This window comes from Quercus robur, chromosome 10 (assembly GCF_932294415.1).
Source record: "Quercus robur chromosome 10, dhQueRobu3.1, whole genome shotgun sequence".
In the NCBI taxonomy this organism is placed as follows: Eukaryota; Viridiplantae; Streptophyta; class Magnoliopsida; order Fagales; family Fagaceae; genus Quercus; species Quercus robur.
Window position 1 is genome coordinate 15,018,873 of NC_065543.1, and position 20,626 is coordinate 15,039,498.

At 36.0% G+C, this 20,626-nt stretch overlaps 1 protein-coding gene across 5 annotated transcripts in view; it reads right to left on the minus strand.

Annotated features, from left to right (window-relative positions):
- Positions 1-20,626, minus strand: part of LOC126704432 (germin-like protein subfamily 1 member 20) — a 97,436-nt gene that overhangs the window by 28,255 nt on the left and 48,555 nt on the right. Inside the window, exons 1-2 of one of the 5 annotated variants that reach the window (XM_050403449.1) lie at positions 2,966-3,147; positions 2,125-2,784 (exon numbers count right to left, since the gene is read on the minus strand). The exons of 2 other annotated variants lie outside the window; for them this stretch is intronic. In XM_050403449.1, coding sequence (XP_050259406.1) covers positions 2,249-2,784; positions 2,966-3,092 — 663 coding nt within the window. In that variant the 5' untranslated portion in view covers positions 3,093-3,147 and the 3' untranslated portion in view covers positions 2,125-2,248. Of the gene's footprint in view, positions 1-2,108; positions 2,785-2,965; positions 3,148-20,626 lie in introns of those variants that run through there. 2 more of the 5 variants (XM_050403452.1, XM_050403448.1) reach the window with 2 other exon arrangements.

A 20,626-nucleotide genomic window follows, 5' to 3' on the forward strand; every position in this document is an offset into this window, starting at 1 on the left:
AACAAAGTAAAAACATTTTTCATCTAAAATCTTTTTAAAATGCCCATTTAGATCTTAATAAACTTGAAATAAACTAATGAAAAATTCATAGTTTACATTGTACTATCATTGTAATATTTACATTGTTTCTAAACAAATGTGTACAATATTGTATAGTTTTTGCAAATGTATATAATATAATAATCTATAATATAAATCTTACATTGATAGTACAACGTAAACATATAATCATCATAAACTAATAAATAAAAGTATTTTAAGCAATAATAATTAAAATTCACTTAACAACAATAATTAACATGTTCATTATACTAAGAAAAAATATGTCAAATGAACTTATAGTTCATTTTTTATTCTATTACTAGTATGTACTATAATCAAATTTATAATAAGAAAACCATGTAAACCGTAAGATTCATATTTTACCTAAAATGTATCTTTTTACTGACCTTCCTATAAAAAATCATAGAGCTGTATGTAAGAGGATTATCCCTTACAAACAAAGGAATATGTCTGGCTTCATATCTGGTTTATCCCTCTATCAAGCCTCTGCTTCTTTTCTTTTTTAATTATTTTTACAAAATTTCCTGAACGAAAGTTATCAAATAGCAGTGGGTTATATATCAACTTGAATTTCTAAAAATTTTATTGATTTTGAACTTCTTATTTAGAAATTTAATTTGCTAAATTAGAGCACATGTACAATTTGAACAGAATTTTTGCATTTTGAAAATAATTTGAAAATTCAAGATTTTTCAATTGAAAATGAAATAAACAGAATTTTTGCATTTTGAAAATAATTTGAAAATTCAAGATTTTTCAATTGAAAATGAAATAACAAAAATTTGGGTAAAAGTTTAACTGAAATTATGCATTTTGAAAATTTGATGTTTTTAGGTGGGTAGTTAAAAAACCAAATTCAGCATAATTTTGATAAAATTTCCACGTTTTAAAAGAAATTTTAAATTTTAATATTTTGGGTGGAAAATAATCATAAAAAAAAACCCCTAACTTATCGCTACTTTGATAGATTTTGACATTGGTTAATACGATCATGAAGGATGTATGCATGCATATGTTATATAGGGTAATGCTAGGACCATATAAAATGATACAACTTGTGCCACAGCTCGTCTACGTGGTGAGTTGTGAGTGATAGAAATATGTCCTCACATAAACCCATCATCACATCTCTACCGCTCACAACTCACCACGTGAACGAATTGTATGTGCGTAGAGATAGCATAAATTATAGGTACTAGCGAAAGTTATGGCTCCTAGAAATTTGTCTGTCTTAAACTTTTCTAGTTTATCGTAGTGAAATTACACGTGTTTGCATAGTGGTCTTCTCGATCTCAGAAGAGGTCAAACCATATGTCTTTGCAAAGCTTAGGACGGAACATATGCTTTGGTTCGGGTAGTCTTTATCTCACACAACCTTTCCAACAATATATTGCTTGTGTGATTCAATGATTGTTTGGCTTTGTTTCGATCAAACCCTCAATGTGGTTTGAGTTTCGGTGTTGGAGAGTTTTCTCATTTGTGTGATATCTTTCTCATTTTAGGTCAAATTTAGCAAATCCTCCAATTCTTTAGAAGGTAGGTAATTGACATGTCTTCACCTTGGTGCAAAAATCTTTGTGATCAAACAATTTAAATATTTTTTAGCCTAACCTTACATTTTTCTTAAAAACTCTCATGTTTGAGGTATTTTGAAAAAATTTATCAAAGTGAAGGTGTTTGATTGGGTTTCTTGGCCTTGATATTATGTGTAATTATGCTTGTTGATGCAAGTACGTTATCATTTTGATCAATGAATATGTAGAAATTATCTTACTCGCTGATCTTGTAAGTAAGCTTGGGATGTAGCACATAATCAAGAAAGGACTTTGCTGATTGGAATACCACATGTGGGCGGAAAAAGGATTTCTTAAATGAAACACGTTTTTTGTTTTCTAACTTAACATGTACTTGAGCTTCAGTAAACCTTAAATAACCCCAATTTTAACTACATATGCATTTTTTTGTTATAAATATATAGTTGCTTTGCCAATGCCACATGGATTAACAGAAAAATGAAAAAGGAGGTGCTTAAAAAAATGCCATCATTTTCTATATTCCAAATCCTCCAAAAAGGAGTTACATAAGCAATCGTTTTATTTTAATCTAGTTATGACTGCAATGAGATAAACAGAGCCATATATCCAGTGCTTCATAGCACTTACAATTACTTTTTCTAATTGAAAATTTAGAATTCTTTCTGAAGATATTTAACCACTTTCTTGTCGAGTTGGAAGGCTTTGGTCAAAACGTCAGGATTAATGGGAGGATTGGATCCAAAAACAGCATTTGCTATTGTGATTGCTCCTGCATTTTGGCTGCTTAAACCAGAAATGGCAATTGCATTGGTCTTTCCCACATTGACTTGAAAGTGAATGAGACCAATGGGAAAGACAAAGACATCCCCTTTGTTTAGGGTTTTGGTGAAGAGGCGATTATCAGTGTTGGATGTTACAAAACCAACGAAGAGAGTACCCTCCAAGACTACTAGGATTTCAGTGCCGCGAGGGTGAGTGTGGGGAGGATTTTGTCCATATGGTGCAAAGTCGATTCGAGCAAGGGATATGCCAAGAGTATTGAGGCCTAGAAATGTGTCCACGTTCACATTAGTGACGTTTGACCCAACTTTATTATATGTGTTCCCAGGAATGTTCAATCCACTAAAGTAGAAATCATCAGCTGTGACAAGCTTTGGATCCTTGCAGACCTTTCCATTAACAAATACTGCATAAAGGAATATTTGTTATGGACACATTAAAAAGAATGCTTAAAACTTCAATGCAGAAAATAATAAGGCCAAGTAGCTAATATTATTTCTTCCATATTTATATTCTAGTTAGTGCAGATTTTTTACATGACAAAAATAATTCTGAAACTTGAAAAAAGAAAAAAGAAGAGTTTGTACCAGCTGACTTGTCGGAGTAGTCCTTAAGTGCAACACAGAAGTCCTGCAGGGGAGCGGGGTCAGAGGCAGAGGCAAGAGAGAATGCCAAGGCGAAGAGGGCAACAGTTACAAGGTAAGCTTTCCTCATATTTCAGGCTTACTCGATCTTCTGTTCTATATATTTTTGCTTCGGGATTCGAGTGAGGGATGAAAAATGTTGAATGGAAAGCATGTCTATTTATAGATTAGACGCATTGAATAGGTCTGATTTTCCATATGTGAATGATGCATTAAGTCTTCGACTATTACCAATTTTCTTTTTGATGTACAAATTAGAGTATTCTTTAACCACCATCACGCGCCTTAAATGTTCACCAAATTAGACCTGTTCAATGAGATAACGTTACGCTTATATGTGTACTAAACCTGTACTCTGTCCACAGAAGAGAAAGCTCTCAACTTACTGAACACACCATCTCAACGTATATTCAACTTGGATGTATCTTTATTTCAATGGGTTGTTAATAACTTAATGTTTTGGTGGAAAATTTCTGTGACTTCGGCTTACTTCAATGAAATTTCTTGAGAACTGCCATTGTAGAACCCATAATTAGATGGATTCAAAGCTTCTAGTGTATTACGTAACTGCAATAATGAAAGTCCAATTGAAGATCAAGTGGTAAACTCTATGCCAATGGACGGCACCATAACCTTTCAAATGTACAAAAATTTCTTCATTCAATTATATTTCTTAGTCTAATTCATGTTAGGAATTTAACCTAATTCATGAAACTTTGAGAAACAAAAAAACAGAGAAAAAAAAATATGCACCAAGAACAATCACATGACACAGATTTATGTAGTTCAACAATATGTGCCTATGTCCATGGAGTTGCTATGATTTTTACTATATCAGGGAGAAAAAAACAATTTTCAATAGAGCAAACTCTAACATGAGGCAACAAATAAATACCCCAAGCAATAGGACCAAAGTGGGCTTAGACCTGTTAGCCCAAGCCTCCACTCTGTGGACCAAGAACAATCACATGACACAGATTTATGTAGTTCAACAATATGTGCCTATGTCCATGTAGTTGCCGTGATTTTTACTATATTAGGGAGAAAGATACAAATTTTAATATAGCAAACACTAATATGAGGCAACAAATAAATATCCTAGGCAATAGGACCAAAGTGGACTTAGACCTATTAGCCCAAGCCTCTACTCTATGGATTATGCCTCACAAAAAATCTTGTTTATAATTATCATGCTTCCAAGTCGGGTTGGGTCACAATCCAGATCGAACACATATTTTGAGCTCCACAAAACCAAATAGGCCTTTTGAATCAAAACGTTGTACGACACTTTGACCCTAAGTGGGAGTGTCAATTGGCAATCCTAGGGCCTAAATTGAAGTGACAATCCACTTATTCTTAGAAACTCCTATTTTCTGAATTTTAGCTCCACTTTTCAATTCAAGCTCCCAAGAGGTAACACACGAGTTCAGAAACTCCAAGATAGAGGGATGCGAGAGAAATTTTAAAATCCACATCCCTCTATAAAATCAAGAGGAACCCATCAGAAAAAGGATGTAGCCTTAAGTTTTTAGATATATATATATATATATATATATTCTTGTAAAAGGAATTAGGTTATTATTGCGCGACATCACTATCAACAAAGAGCACAACCAGAGCCAAAGGTTGTACAACCTCCCCTCCCACCCTAACATACTACAAACTACTATAATTATCCCCTAAAACCCTAAACAAATAAATCACCAAATGCGCTAAACATCTTCCAAATCAACTCTAAAAACTTCATTCGTTGAAGTTCCAGCACACTGGTCATTAATATCATCATCTCAACCACAAGATGATGAAGACTTGAAGCTCATTTCAAGAGCTCCTACCCACAAAGCTTGAAAGTGACCAATTGCACACTACAAATCAACCACAGAGACAATGATAAGCATGCTATACCATTGCTCATTTTTCTCTAACTTCAAAAATTCCTTTCAACCACCTATTTTGTCGGAGATCATGTGTTATCCAACAATGATTCGCATGCTTGAGTAAAACCATCCTCGTACTCATGATCACGCATGTAACTTTTGAACTCTTCAGCAAATGAACTTGAACTTCCCTAAATATTGTTAAAAGGTTTGAGAACGTTTTGAAATTAAATGCAATTAACATAAATGATGATAAGATTCTAGTAACACTTTTGCATTTGCTTTAGCATCTTGGTTAATAAATATTGTAACTAGCTTCTTTCCACACCTCACTTTTACTAAAGTTAGAAATAATTAGGAATCAAATTTAGCAGTTTCCTCACACAAAAATGCAACACCAAAGGCCATTATCTGTCTATGATGAGACACTCCAATTATAGGTGCCAAAGATGATAGTTTTTTATTGGTTCAGTATATGGAATCAAAATAAACTACGCCACCAAACAAATCATAATGCATGATTATTTTATTGTCCATCCGAAATATATTAGGGTCCGTTTGGTAATGTTGTTCTAGTAACGTTGTTTGTATTTTTTGAAAGTATGTGTGAGTGAAAATGTGTGTGAAAATGCATGTAATATTGCTTAAAAACTAAAAACATGTGTTTAAACACATGTACTAAACAACCCCTTAGTTATTTGACCATCAATATCAAATTGTATTTCATTGAAAAATGATACTGAAAGTTCAAATAATGTATAAAACACCTTGAATGTTTAGACCCCCAATTTACAAATTACCAATTCAAGCTTATTATCAAACAATGTATGTGCGGAATATGAACATAAGCTAAAACTAAATTGATAAAACAATCTAAACCAAATAAAATCATAACCATAGTAGAAATTAAATGACAAAGATTAAGGGAAGAGAGATACAAACACAAAGATAACACAGTGATGTGTTATCGAAGAGGAAACCGAAGTCCTTAGCGTAAAACCTCTCTGCCGCCCTCCAAGCGGTCAATAATCCACTAAAGAATGAAGTTGGGATACATGAACAGTAGAAGACTCTTCAAGCCTAATCTACCCAGTGTACCTAAGCCCTCCAAGCTTCTTGCTCCAACGAGGTTACGCCAAACCTTTGTCTTCTTTAGCTTACTGGATTCCGCTATAGCCCATAGCATCAACCAATATCAATTGGTCCCTTCCTAACCACTTCCCAAGCGCCAAATAGCCTTCTCACAGATATGGGTATAGTGAGAAAAGGTTTTGGCTAATGTACCTCTCAAAGGTTTTGACTAATGTACCTCTCAAGGATATAACAATGGAGAGGGTGAGAGTTGAGAAATTTGAAGAATATGATCTATCTTACTTTTGTTCAGCCAATCTTTACATATATTGAATCCAACATATCCAACATACATATTCTAATATAGATTTACGTAATTCCTTAAATCAAATGTTATTCCAGTTTTTGGAGTTATATATTCTTTAGTGGTTGCCTTTTCCAAGAACGACAAGATAATCAACAAAGACAAATATTTCTTCATGATTGCTCTTCCATTCTTTCTCCATTACCTATAGATTAGTATTATTTTAACAAGAAATAAATGAAAAACCTTGGCACCTTTACAATCATTCTATGACACCACCAAAAATGAGAGACTTTATTGCTTTTAATGCAATGATTTCACAAGAAATAGCTAGCTAAAATGAATATTTTGATTTAGGAAATTCCTACTGAATCAGATATAAGTATTAGAGTCGAATTTGATTAGTAAACAACATGCAATTCAATACAAAAAAAATTTATTCACCACAAAGAACATAAGTTTTATTTCAACCGTGATAAACACTATTCCTAATACAACTGTATATTAAGCTCTTGCCATATAATAAATCTAATGTAATATTTATATACTATAGAACCCTAGTCTAACCCTAGGGTAACCATAAACTATAACAAATTTTTTTTTTTAATAAACCATCCCAATATTAGTTTGCTTGTTTTAAAAGTACATGAGGCTGCCATTAGTTTGGATCATATTATATTATTATGTCTTAAATATAAAAATTCTAGTTGTATTGTGCATTATTGGCACATCTTCAAGGTATACGGCATACCAATTATATTTAAGAGCAAAATACAATTAGACTGGACAAAAAAGCATAAAATATATAAAGAGATTTCTAAATTTAGTTACAAGCACTTGTGATTTATTAGTGAAGCTACAAAAGAGAAGTTACAACGTACCAAAATGAAACAAGGGGCTTCCTACCGCTAGGCACACAAGCTCTTGACAAATTTGGTGGTTCTTTGTAAATCTGAATCTTGCCTTCTGTTTCATTGGAACAAAAAAAAAAAAAAAAAAAAAAAAAAAAAAAAAAATTCCAATTGCACAAAATTTTTTGTTTTTGTAATCAAAATATTTTAGGAACGAAATGTATAACATTCTGAATTTTTAGGAGTTAAATACACTTTTAAAAAATTTAAGGAAGAAAATAGAACATGGGCTATATTTTAGGGATGAAAAGAATATTTGATATAACCTCAAAATTATTAACACAATTTACTTCAAAAAAATAAAATGTATTATCTGTGGACATCCCAAAAAAAACGAAAAGAATGGGAAAAAAAGCTTGTTTATGACTTTCTTTCCTATTTTCTTTTTGGTTTATCACACAGTGAGTCCTTAACGACGTAACTCTTTGTGTGCAAGTGTTTTTAGGGTGAGGTGTGTGTGTGTGTGTGTGAAAGTCCCTTTTTCTTATTTTTATTTTAAGAGTCGCCATCAACCATTGGTTTTGTATTAGATGTGATTGGTCATCTATTTTTCTAATTCTTTTTTAAGTTACCTAATTGACTAAACCAATTTAAGAGGGTTTATTAATTAAGGTAAACTAGAAGTTTTGAACAAAAGATTTTAAACTCAGAAGCTTGGTTAAGTGTGGGGAATGTGTTAGGCATCCCACACCTTCTATCCAAAAAATAGTACCCCTTTTTATTTTAATGTTATCTTTTTAGTATTAAAAAAAAAAAAAAAAAAAAAAAAAGATACTTGGCATTTTGATTTTGAATATACATAGCATGTGAATATTTAATACTATATATATTTAACATGAATAATGGTTATTATTATTCCTTCTGGATGATGTAGGTATCCTTGATAAAGAATCGTGTAAATATTGCTAGTGGTACACCAAGCAGGTTCGTTATTCAAGAATGTTCTTTTCTTAGGGCATCTCAGGCTGTCAGTTGCCTACCACTGCAAGATTGTTGCTGGGCCAAATTATGCATCTTTTACCTTTTCTGTACCTCCAAGCTCATTTCTTTCTAACCTTATTGATTAACTTAGTTCATCATTACTTTTCTTAACAATAACAGGATAAAGAAGCTAATTGACATTGAGGCTTTGTCAATTTCACGGTTAGTGGTGATTCTGCTTCATATACACCCAGATGTTAAGGGCTAGTCCTTGTTTACGCTCCCACAAGTTAGGTTTGATTTTGATTTTGTAAGGTTGAATTTTATCAACCATCTTGTTGGCTTTATTCCGTGCCAAATTTGCTTGTATTTTAGCAATTAGTAACCATGTATTTAGGTGGGAATCATGTAAAGGTAGTGAGTGAGAGAGTGTGAAGAAATGTTCAAGATTGTGCGAGGATGCAAAGACTCGCGGTTGGAACTTGCGGGTGACTTGCGACTGGCAAGTCGCCAAAGTTGGCACACGTGTGAAGCATATAAGGGACCTGAAGAGTCATGCCAGCTGTTGCACTACAGGACAAAAGTCCCAGGCTAGCCCGGCCATTAGCTTGCGGCTTGAACTCGCGACTCAGCCCAGTCGCGTGGCCAAGTTGCCAGACCACCCTGTTTGGGAAAAATTGACTCTTCGCATTCCTTTCTCACCTTACTATATACAGACCCTTATACCCACGAAATGTAGAGTGCTTCTAGAGAGAATTTTGAGAGAGAAACCCTAGAGAAAAATAAAATTGATTCATCCACAATCTTCACATAGAGACTCTTCAAATTCCTCTATTCTCTTCCTCTCCATTCTTAAATCCTTGAGAGGTACATTACCAAAACATTTTCTCACCATACCCACATCTGTGAGAAGACTGTTTGGTGCTTGGAGAAGTAATTAAGAAGGGACCAATTTCATATTGGTAGATGCTATGGTTAAGTAGCGGAATCCGGTAAGCTAAAGAAGAAATAGGTTCGGTAGAACCTCGTTGGAGTAAAAGTTTGGAGGGCTTAGCTACATTGGGTACATTAGGCTTGGTGGGTCTTCTGTTGTTCATGTATCCCAACTACATTCTTTAGTGGATTATTTACTGCTTGGAGGGCGGTGGAGAGGTTTTACGCCAAGAGTTTCGGTTTCCTCTTTGATAACAAATCGTTGTGTTGTCCTTGTGTTTGTATCTCTTTTCCTTTAATTTTTACCATTTAATTTCTGCCGTGGATGTGATTTTATTTGGTTTAGATTGTTTATCAATTCTATATTAAGTTTATGTTCATATTCCGCACATTAATTGTTTGATATTAAGCTTGAATTGGTATTTTGTTAATTGGGGGTCTAAACGTTCATAATGTTTTATACACTTATTGAACTTTCAAATTTATTAGTAAATCCATCTCCATCTTGTCATTATGCTTATTCCACTATCCTTTTTAATTGTCGCAACGGTTCTCTATTTCTCAATTTTTCTAATTGGATACTCCATCAAGGTCTCCTTAATTAGGTTTGTTTGATCCCTGAAAATTGCATTTGAAAAGTACACTAAAATGTCTTTAAAAATCAACATTCTACTTTATTTTTCTTTTGGTCCAATATTGAGGAAGTATATTTTCTCAAAAGCTATGCCCTAATCCACAACTCATTATTTTTATTCGGCAGAGATGAATTTTGGGACCTGTACAAGAACTATTTTCACCGACGACTACTCGAAGGTGATCTGCGTATTTGTCTCTATGGTCCATTACCAAGTGGCAATGAATTTAAGGGGAAAAAGAGTTCTTAAGGGATGATTATGTACAAATTGAGTCGAATGTGACGCTTGTATTCTTTTAATTTTGTTTGAGCCCAAATGCTCGGCTCCTTTCAAGTTTTGACACCCCCCCCCCCCCCCCCCCCAACCTCCTGAACAAGTAGCAGAAATATAGAGCACCACGTAGCTTATCTATATAAAAATTAGTTAGTAAAATGAATTATTCACTTTCTTCATCTCTCTTTTCCTATTCTTGCCACCCATCCTCTACTCCAGTAGTTATCCTTGTCTGCTTGTTTAGTTGTGCTTGACAGTTGTACGATCAACGCCTTACTTTATGTTAAATGTGTTATGTTACAATGAGTTTAAGTTATTGTGTGAGAATATTTTTTAATAGATAAAAACAAGAACCTGCCATCGGTTGTACAAGTTGGGGTATTCAACTAGCCAACACCATCCAACTACCAGTTTGGTGTGGTGCATTGATAATGGGGTGTAACGATAGATAGTGAGAGAGGGAGAGAAGTGACCATCATTGATGAAGATTGTAGCCCACGGCCAGATCTAGAGAGGAGGGAAAAACCTATACTCTGCACCTTATAAAAAAAAAATCCACTACCTGACTGCTGTGTGTGTCAATGCTGGAGACATCAGTAGAAAGTTGGCACGAGAGGCCTTCTCCCAACTTTTAAGCCCGACAGTCCTTTTGGGTAAAGATCGTGGCCTTCCAAGGCCAAATTTGGTTTTTCTAGTGAAGATTGCAGTCTTTCAAGGCCGAATGGTGATTTGCCATAGCATGCATTAACAAGGTTATTCCTTGGGTAGTGGGTTTTCTCTTTTGGGGTTTGGGAAACAGGTGTGTTGTCATGGAGGATCTCACACAGAACTGGAGCCGACTTACTCTGTCTGACAGGGAAGGTCCGGGCTGCAGCCTTACAAAAGATGATGGACACAAAGATTTCTACATAGCTGCTAAGTTTCTTACTAAGAGAGCTTTAAACGTGGATGTTATTGCAAGAACCTTCACTCCATTGTGGAGGTCTCGAAATGGTTTTGAGATTAAAAACCTTGGTGAACACAAAATCCTATTTACTTTTGATAACAAACAGGATGTTGATCGCATACTAATGAGTGAACCTTGGAACTTTGATAAGCACCTAGTGGTGATGCAGCGGTATGAGAAAGACACTCCGATACATGAACTTCAGTTTGACAGAGCGAGCTTCTGGGTTCAAGTCCATGGGATTTCGTTGCGATATATGACAATGGAGGCTGCTGAAAAAATATGTGCTGTGATTGGAGATGTATCTTGACCTACAGATCCTAGGGAATCAGATGGGGGTATGTTTCTATGCCTCAAAATTTCAGTTGACCTATCTCTACCCCTGTGCCGTGGATGCCTAATCTCCTTGGAGAATGGGAAGCAAATATGGGCGAGCTTCAAGTATGAAAGACTTTCGAATTTGTGCTACTGGTGTGGCCGACTCACTCACGATGACAAGGACTGCAAAATTTGGCTACAGAGCGAGGGTACCTTACGTCTTGAAGAATGCCAATTTGGTTCGGGACTACGTGCACCTGCCTTTGTTGCGTCAAGGAAGCATGTAATTACGGTGCCAGGATTCTATGCAACAAGGAAAAAGCCTGATAACGATGGCACCACCTTCCCTGCCGGTGATATCTCAGGCCACCCCACTGTGACTCTTGGACTTACAGAGGTTACAGGTGATCGTAACGGTAGTAATGAAGAATTTAATGCTAATATGGCCACTCACAGGTCTAATTTTAACGCTAGGCCAGGTATTAACTCCCATAACTCAGGTCCGGACAGCATGCAAGGAAAGAATAATGGGCTCATTATGGAAGAAAATAACTGAAAGTTCAAAAACGTGTATAAACACCCTTGAACGTTTAGACCCTCAAATACAAAATAACCAATTCAAGCTTTATGACAAACAACTAGTGTGCGGAAAATGAACATAAGCTATAAACAGAATTGGAAATCAATCTAAGCTAATTATAAATCACATCCACAGCAGAAAATAAAAGGCAAAGATAAAGGGAAGAGAGATGCAAACACAAGGACAACACACGATGTGTTATCGAAGAGGAAACCGAAGCCCTCGGCGTAAAACCTCTCCGCCGCCCTCCAAGCGGTCAATAATCCACTAGAAAATGTAATTGGGATACATGAACAGCAATAGACCCTCCAAGCCTAATCTATCCGATGTACCTAAGCCCTCCAAGCTTCTTGCTCCAACGAGGTTGCGCCGAACCTTTTTCTTTTCTAGCTTACCGGATTCCGCTACTAGACCATAGCATCCGCCATCCTTGGCATCTTCCAATGCTTCCCAAAACTCCAAAAACACTCAACACTCTAAATGGGTGTGGGTAGTGTTTGGATAGAAATCTCCTCTCAATAGGTATGACAATGAGAGAGGGAATGAGAAGAGACTACAAAGATTTCTCTCTAAGAATGAGTAGCTCTCTCTAATTGGGTGGGTGTTTTGAAGAAACCTCTCTTAGGGTTTTTCTTTCTGAATAGCCACACATATCTTGTGGGAATGAGGGGTATTTATACTGGTGTGAGAATGGAATACGAAGAGTCAGTTTTTCCAAAAACAGGGCTGGCTGGCAACTTGACCTCGCGACTTGATTGAGTCGCGAGTTCAAGTCGCGAGTTAACTTAATGGCCAGTCTGGATTTTTGTCGTGTAGTGCTCCAGGTGGCGTGACTGTTCAGCTCCCCTGCATGCTCTGCACATGAGCAACTTTTGGCGGCTTGCAAGCCGCGAGCCACCCGTGAGTCCTAGCCACGAGTCTCTTCTTCACTGCACTGTCTTGAGCATTTCTTCACACTCTCTCACACACTACCCTTACATGATTCCCACCTAAATACAAGGTTTCTAAGTGCTATATTACAAGCAAATTTGTCATGGAATAAAGCCAACACATGGTTGATTAAATTCAACCTTACAATAACGTGATCAATAAAGAGAGTAATAGCGTGTCCAGTCTGGGAAGTAATTCTATGATCAATCAACCAAGTAATTGCGTGACTAATGAGGATTTATTGCCTAAATCTGTTTCAATTCAACAAACGGTGGAGAGTGATAAGCCTTTAAGAGGAATTGATGCCGAGCTGTCCAAATTTGATATTCAGAATTCTCTAGCAATTAATACACTTGGACCTGAGTCACGTGCTTTCAAGGCATCTCCTACCCATACTCAAGTTGATGAAGCACGTGCCCCTCAAGTAACGGCTAGGGTTTCTTCCCCATCTAGCCAATTACGTGTTTTGCCATCTTGGACCCGTAGAGTTAGAAACGAAGCTCACACGGCTAGCCATGGTTCAGAGACTATCTCAGGCCAAAAAAGAAGGGGTTCAGCATTAGCGCATCAAGCCGAGTTACCTTCCAAGCGACTACAGGTTTCTCGGTGTGATGAAGAGGTATTTTTTGAGATGGTGGAGGCTGATCATCAGCCCCGCCAGTCACAATGAGTTGCCTAGCATGGAATTGTCGTGGGCTTGGGAACTTGTGAATAGGAAGAGAGCTCATAGAAATCATACCAACAAAAGATCCCTCTGTCGTTTTTTTTAGCCGAAACTCTGACAGATGAAGCAAGGCTAGAGACTATACAACGAAACATTGAATTTTGATCATAGATGGGTGGTGCCAAGAGAAGGTAGAGGAGGTGGATTGGTGCTCTTTTGGAAATCTTCAGTCAACTTGAGGATTGAAGGTTCACACAAATATTATATTGATGCTCCAATAGATAAGAATACGAGCAATGAGTGGCGCTTGATAGGTTTTTATGGGGAACCAGAGACAACTAGAAGGTGTGAGGCTTGGAACAAACTGAGGTCTCTCAATTCAAGTCCAGAAATTCCGTGGCTTTGTTTTGGGGACTTTAACGAGATCACTAAGCAAGATAAGAAGTTGGGGGGTGCAACTAGGTCTCATTTTCAGATGCAACTATTTTGAGAGGTTATTGATGAATGTGGTTTTATGGATCTTGGATACGTTGGGTCGAAATTCACATGGGCTAGACACTTTGAAAATGGCAATTCGATATGGGAAAGGCTTGATAGAGGTCTTGCTACTAATGGGTGGTTTCTGAAATTCCCAGGGTCACGTGTTCATCATTTACATTGTGATTCTTTGGATCATAGCCCTCTCTTAGTAGTCTTGGCACCGTTAGACATCCTAGCACGCAAAAAAATATTCTGCTTTAAGGAGATGTGGTTGTCAAATCCCACTTGTGAAGAAACAGTACAAGCAACATGGAACTCAATGGTAGGTTCGGACTTGGATTCTACAATATTATCTAAGGTGGAAAAATGTGGTAAAGACTTACTTTGGTGGAATCAAAATGTGTTTGGTAGTGTGAGACAAGAGTTGATAAAAAAGTAAGAATTGTTGTGTAAGGCCGAATTTGAAGCACAAATCAATGGTGTTAACCATCGGGTTAGGGAGTTAAAATTTGAAGTTAGTGTGCTGATGGATAGGGAGGCTCGCATGTGGGCTCAAAGGTCACGGGTTTTGTGGGCAAGCCAAGGTGATAAAAATACAAAATATTTTCATAGTCGAGCAACGAAGAGGTTTAGGAAGAATCAGATTAGAGGGATTAGAGATGAGGTGGATGTTTGGAGAACCCAACCCGATGAGATTTCTGCTATATTGACAAGGTACTATCAGAATCTTTTTACCACTTCCAGACCTGAGAACTCAAGCAATGTGTTGGCACATGTCCCTCAAATCATAACAGAAGAGATGAATCTATCTCTTACCCATGACTTCATGGAGATTAAAGTTTCAGAAGCCTTGCAACAGATGGCTCCGCTTAGAGCTCCGAGGCCTGATGGGATGCCACCATTATTTTATCAACATTTTTGGAGTACTGTTGATAAGGATGTCACTTCTTCAATTTTATCTTGGCTAAACTCAGGTACTTTACCCAGTCATATAAATCACATCTTCATTACACTCATACCCAAGACTGATAATCCTGAATATGTTCACCAATTTCGCCCTATTAGTCTTTGTAATGTGTGGTATAAAATATTCTTAAAGGTGTTAGCTAATCGGTTGAAAAAAGTCTTGCCACATATCATTACTGAGCATCAATCTGCTTTTACTAAAGATAGGTTGATTTATGATAATATCTTAGTTGCATTTGAAACACTTCATTGTATGCAAAGATATAATTCAGGTACCTCCGGATTTATGGCACTCAAATTGGATATGAGTAAGGCTTATGACCGGGTTGAGTGGTGTTTTCTTGAAGAGCTGATGAGGAAAATGGGTTTTCATGAGAGGTGGATTAATTTAACCATGGTTTGTGTGAAGACAGTAACGTATTCCATTTTAGTGAACGACGAGCCAAGGGGTCTCATCCACCCATCCAGAGGCATTAGACAGAGTGACCCTCTTTCACCATTTCTTTTTCTGCTATGTACTGAAGGTTTGAACGGGTTGATTAAACAAGCGGAGGTGAATGGGGATATTCATGGTTTCTCTCTTTGTAAGAGGGGGCCAAAACTAACACATCTGTTATTCGCAGATGATAGTCTTCTCTTTTGTAGGGCAACAGTGGAGGAGTGTGGCCATGTGTTGGATATTCTGAAAAATTATGAGGAAGCTTCGGGTCAAAAGGTGAATAGGGACAAAACATCTCTCTTCTTTAGCAAATCAATCAATAATGAAACCAAGTCAAGTATTAAACAAGCCCTTGGAGTGCAGGAGATTTTGCAATATGAGAAGTACTTGGGCCTCCCTTCACTAGTGGGAAAGGGAAGAAGGCAAGCTTCAATTACATCAAAGAGAGGGTATGGAAAAAACTCCAAGGTTGGGAAGGAAAGCTACTTTCACAAGTAGGAAGAGAAGTCTTGATCAAGGCAGTAATCCAGGCTATACCTACATATACTATGGGGTGTTTTAAAATTCCTTTAGGGTTGTGCCATGACATTGAGGCACTAATAAAGAAATTTTTTTGGGGTCAAAGAGGTGACCGGAGGAAAATCCATTGGGTGAGGTGGGGTGAGTTGACAAAATAAAAAATGGTTGGTGGGATGGGTTTCAAAGATTTAGCTCTTCACAATGATGCACTTTTGGCCAAACAAGCTTAGCGCCTTTTACACAATAAGACCTCTCTTTTCTATAAGGTATTTAAGGCACACTTCTTTCCTAACTGCTCTATCATGGAAGCCACAGATTCAAGATCCGGATCGTATGCTTGGAGGAGCCCATTCATGGGGAGAGACGTTCTACAAAGGGGAGCTAGGTGGCTGGTTGGGAATGGTAAGACAATTAAAATTTGGAAGCATGGGTGGATTCCAAGGAAAAACTCTCCTTTTGTGGCTTCCTACCAGATTGAGTCTATGTGAGAGGCCACGGTTTCAAGCTTGATTGAGGAAAGTTCAAGGTAGTGGAATGAGGAGTTAATAGATGGTATCTTTTCTCATGAGGAGGCAGCTTTAATAAAAAAAATACCTTTGAGCCGAATGGATGTAGAGGATGTTTTAATATGGCCTCACTCACAGGATGGACAATATTCATGCAAGTCAGGTTATCGGTTTCATAACAGACTCGAAGCTATGGAAGGGAATTTGGACTCTTCAGGTTCCTAACAAAGTCAAGAATCTGTTGTGGCGTGCATGCCGTAACGCGTTACCAACAAAAGCAAGCCTTGTTCACCGTACAATCATCAATGACCCGTTATGTGATCGCTGCCATGAAGCACATGAGACACCTGTACATGCTCTGTGGGATTGCAAGGAATTAGTCAAGGTCTGGGCAGGTTTGGAGCTCTCTCAGTTGCGCCGGGATGCAAATTTTCTGGACTTCAAGGAGCTATTATCTTGGCTGCTTCAACAACATGATAAGGTGGCGGTCTTTGCGATGACAACTTGGTTGATTTGGACTCAACACAATCAGGTACGGCTTCATCTTGCAGCAGCTTCTCTCCACCAGATCCCTCAGTTAGCTAATGACAGGTTTGCTGAATTTTTGGCTTGTCAACCAACCACAACCGATAGACATGTTATACTTAGAACTAGATGGCAACCTCCTCCATCAGATTTTATGAAAATAAACTTTGATGGAGCTGTTTTTTTCTAGTGAGAACAAGTTGGGTATAGGCGTGGTAATAAGAAACAGTGCGGGTTTGGTCATGGCTTCATGTTCCCAACGCTTATCACAAGCATATAGCAGCGACGAGGTTGAGGCTTTTGCAGCTGCTAAAGCTTTGTCATTCACAGCAGAGATAGGTATTTCTAAGGCTATGTTGGAAGGTGATTCGCTAACCATAATAAAGGCGCTGTCAACTGATCAAAGATCCTTATCTTCTTTTGGTCTATTGATAGATGATGCTAAGTTTAGTTCAGTTAATTTTGATCAATTGCGTTACTCTCATGTCAAGAGAGAATGTAATTTTGCGGCCCATAGTCTAGCTAAGTTTGCTAGCAATATTTCGGATTTTCAAGTGTGGATGGAGGATGTTCCACCACAGCTTTCTTATGTAATTCAGGCTGATTTGGCCAGATTTAGTTAATGAAATTTGATTGTTTTCCCCCTCCCAAAAAAAAAAAAAAAAAAGAGTAAATTAAAGATTTTAGATGAGTAAAATGCCCTCATTTCTTCAATTAAAGAAGCACTTTCACTTTCAAAATTGGTAGACGTGGGCTCATGTCGTAATAGGATTCTAACTTATTGTAGCGCTTGTCATCCAGTAACCTTTCAAAGGCCTAAAAAACTCAAACACATTATAGGTTGACTTTACATAATCGCTCAAGCAACTAGTGAAGCATTACTCAATTGTGGTAGCAATATTTGCACAAAGACCATGCCTAATGCATATTTCTTTTCTACTTTTTCTTATATTCTACATAAGCTTTTTACTAGTTCTAGAATTTCTTAAATTGATTAGAATGGAGAAGGGTAATATATGAAGATTGAGAAGTATTGTCAAGATAATAGCAAGAATCTTTTGTATTTGTAAAACGATTTTGATAGCATTGCTTAGAAAACCAGAACTACGAACACATACGAAATTACTACCATAAATTTTTTTTTTGGGTGGAAATCACATTTTTGTCCCTATAATTTCAGGTGATTCCCACTTTGGTCCCCAAATTTTATTTTTACCGCTTTTAGTCCCTATCCTGAAAAACGCTTCCCGTTTTGGTCATTACCGTTACATCAGAGACGGAAAATGCATACGTGGCAAACGGCAGAATTAAAAAATATATATTAAAAATAGTTTATTTTATTTTAAAATAAAATAAAATTTTAGTTATCAATAATTTTAAAATTAAAATATTAAAAATTTTAGTTAAAAATAATTGTTCTTCATGTTCTTACCCCAAGAACATGGTTGCCCAAAAAATAAGAAATTCAAGATTTTCTTCTCTTTTATTTCATTTTCTTAGCATCCAAACAAGCAAAAACATATACAAAACTATGATCAAACTCAGATACTCTAACACAATCAATTAACAAAACCCAAAACACAATTATGAGCTAGCCAGATCAAATCACGGTGACCATCTGGATTTAGAGAGAGAGAAGATCATATCTCAGAGGACCACGGTGACCATTTGGGTTTAAATCTAATTACTTATATATATATATATATATATATATATATATACAAAACAAATAATTATACACAAATATACGTTTATATTCAACCATAAACAGGTCTAAGAAATTTCTTCCTCAAAATTTCAATAGCTAAAAAGCATAATTTTTCAAAAAATAAAAATGAAAAAAACCAAATAAATTAAATGCATCTAAAGTAAAATTCAAAGGAAAATTGGAAAAAAAAAATGCTAAAAACTGTTTCATACTGACCTACATAGTCGCCCATAAAGAGATAATTGGTATTGGGAGCATTTCCTCCTATCTGAAAGAGCTCGATGAGATCTTAGAACTGGCCATGGATATCACCGGACACTTCATCGGCTGTACGTTCCACTCCTCGACAAGAATCACCCTCGCCTGATCGCAAAGCGTTTTCACCTCTGCCTCCTGCAACAACTTGCACTCCATCAGATGCTCGATCTGACGATCCAGATTCACGTGCGATGGCATCATTTCATGTCTTTTTCACTCACTCACTCACTCTCCCTCTCTCTATGATCAGATCTGCACTGCCAAGATCGCCAATTTCTCATAATTGTGTTTTGGTGTATTTTATTTGTGTATAATGAGGAAGAAATGTCTTAGACTTGTTTATGGTTGAATTTAAACGTATATTTGTGTATAATTATTTGTTTTGTATATATATATATATATATATATATAAAAGTAATTAGATTTAAACCCAGATGGTCACCGTGGTCCTCTGAGATCTAATCTTCTCTCTCTCTAAACCCAAATGGTCATCGTGGTTTGATCTAGCTAGCTCATAATTGTGTTTTGGGTTTTGTTAGTTGATTGTGTTAGAGTATCTGAGTTTGATCATGGTTTTGTATAAGTTTTTGCTTGTTTGGATGCTAAGAAAATGAAATAAAAGAGCAGAAAATCTTGAATTTCTTATTTTCTAGGCACCCATGTTCTTGGGGGAAGAACATGAAGAACAATTATTTTTAACTAAAATTTTTAATATTTTTATTTTAAAATTATTGATAACTAAAATTTTATTTTATTTTAAAATAAAATAAAATATTTTTAATATTTTTTTAATTCTGCCGTTTGCCTCGTGTGCATTTTCTGTCTCTGATGTAACGGTAGGGACCCAAACGGGAAGTGTTTTTTCGGATAGGGACTAAAAGCGGTAAAAATAAAATCTGGGGACCAAAGTGGGAATCGCCTGAAAATGTAAGGACAAAAATGTGATTTTCGCCTTTTTTTTTTTTCTTTAGGACAATAAGTGATAAATGATTGTTGGGTTATCTTTTATTTTATTTTATTTTTTGTAAGTAGTTGTTTTGGGTGATAATGCTAGTATTACTAATCAAATTCTCTTAAATTATTTTACTTTTTGATCCCTATATTTCTGTTTACTTTCACATAGGTCACACTTTTTAGCAAGTGTGACTTGTGTGAAAGTAAACAGAATTCATCTACTTGGATGCTTTCCTTGGTAATTCTACCATCAAAGATGCATTATTCTTGCAATCTAATTTATACTTTATTGCATTGATTGTTGACAAATGATAATTTATAATTCAAAATCTTTCTCTCTTCTTTCTTACTAGGACGTGTTTAACAACAATTATGATATTGTATACACCACAATATGAATTGGATTTGAGGTTTTTTATTTTATTTTTTTATTTTTTTTTATATAATATATTTTTAAATTTTTTATAAGGCTTGTTGCACCACAAACAAGTTCGCTCTTCAAAATTTTCTTTTGTTTTCTTCTTCTACTATTTTCTTGGCTGATTTGTTAAAATTTAAAATTTGTGTTTGGCTTCATCTTGCTAGGTTCTTTTTTCATGTTTATTGGTTTATATGTTGTAATTTGGGCTAAAGCTAAATACCTAGAAGAGATCAAATAAGATATAGTTTTAGAGCTACCACATAAACTTTTTAGAGAACAAAAGTATTAAATGTATAAAATTATCAGAAGCTCAACATAATGAAGTGATTCCATGGTATATAAAAACAAATTTGGACACATATAAACAATTCTATAATTAATACATTTGTTTTCCCCTGCCCCTTTTATGTTATTTATTGGTTGACTAAGCTTTACTACACACTTAGTTTCCTCAGTTCTTCACAT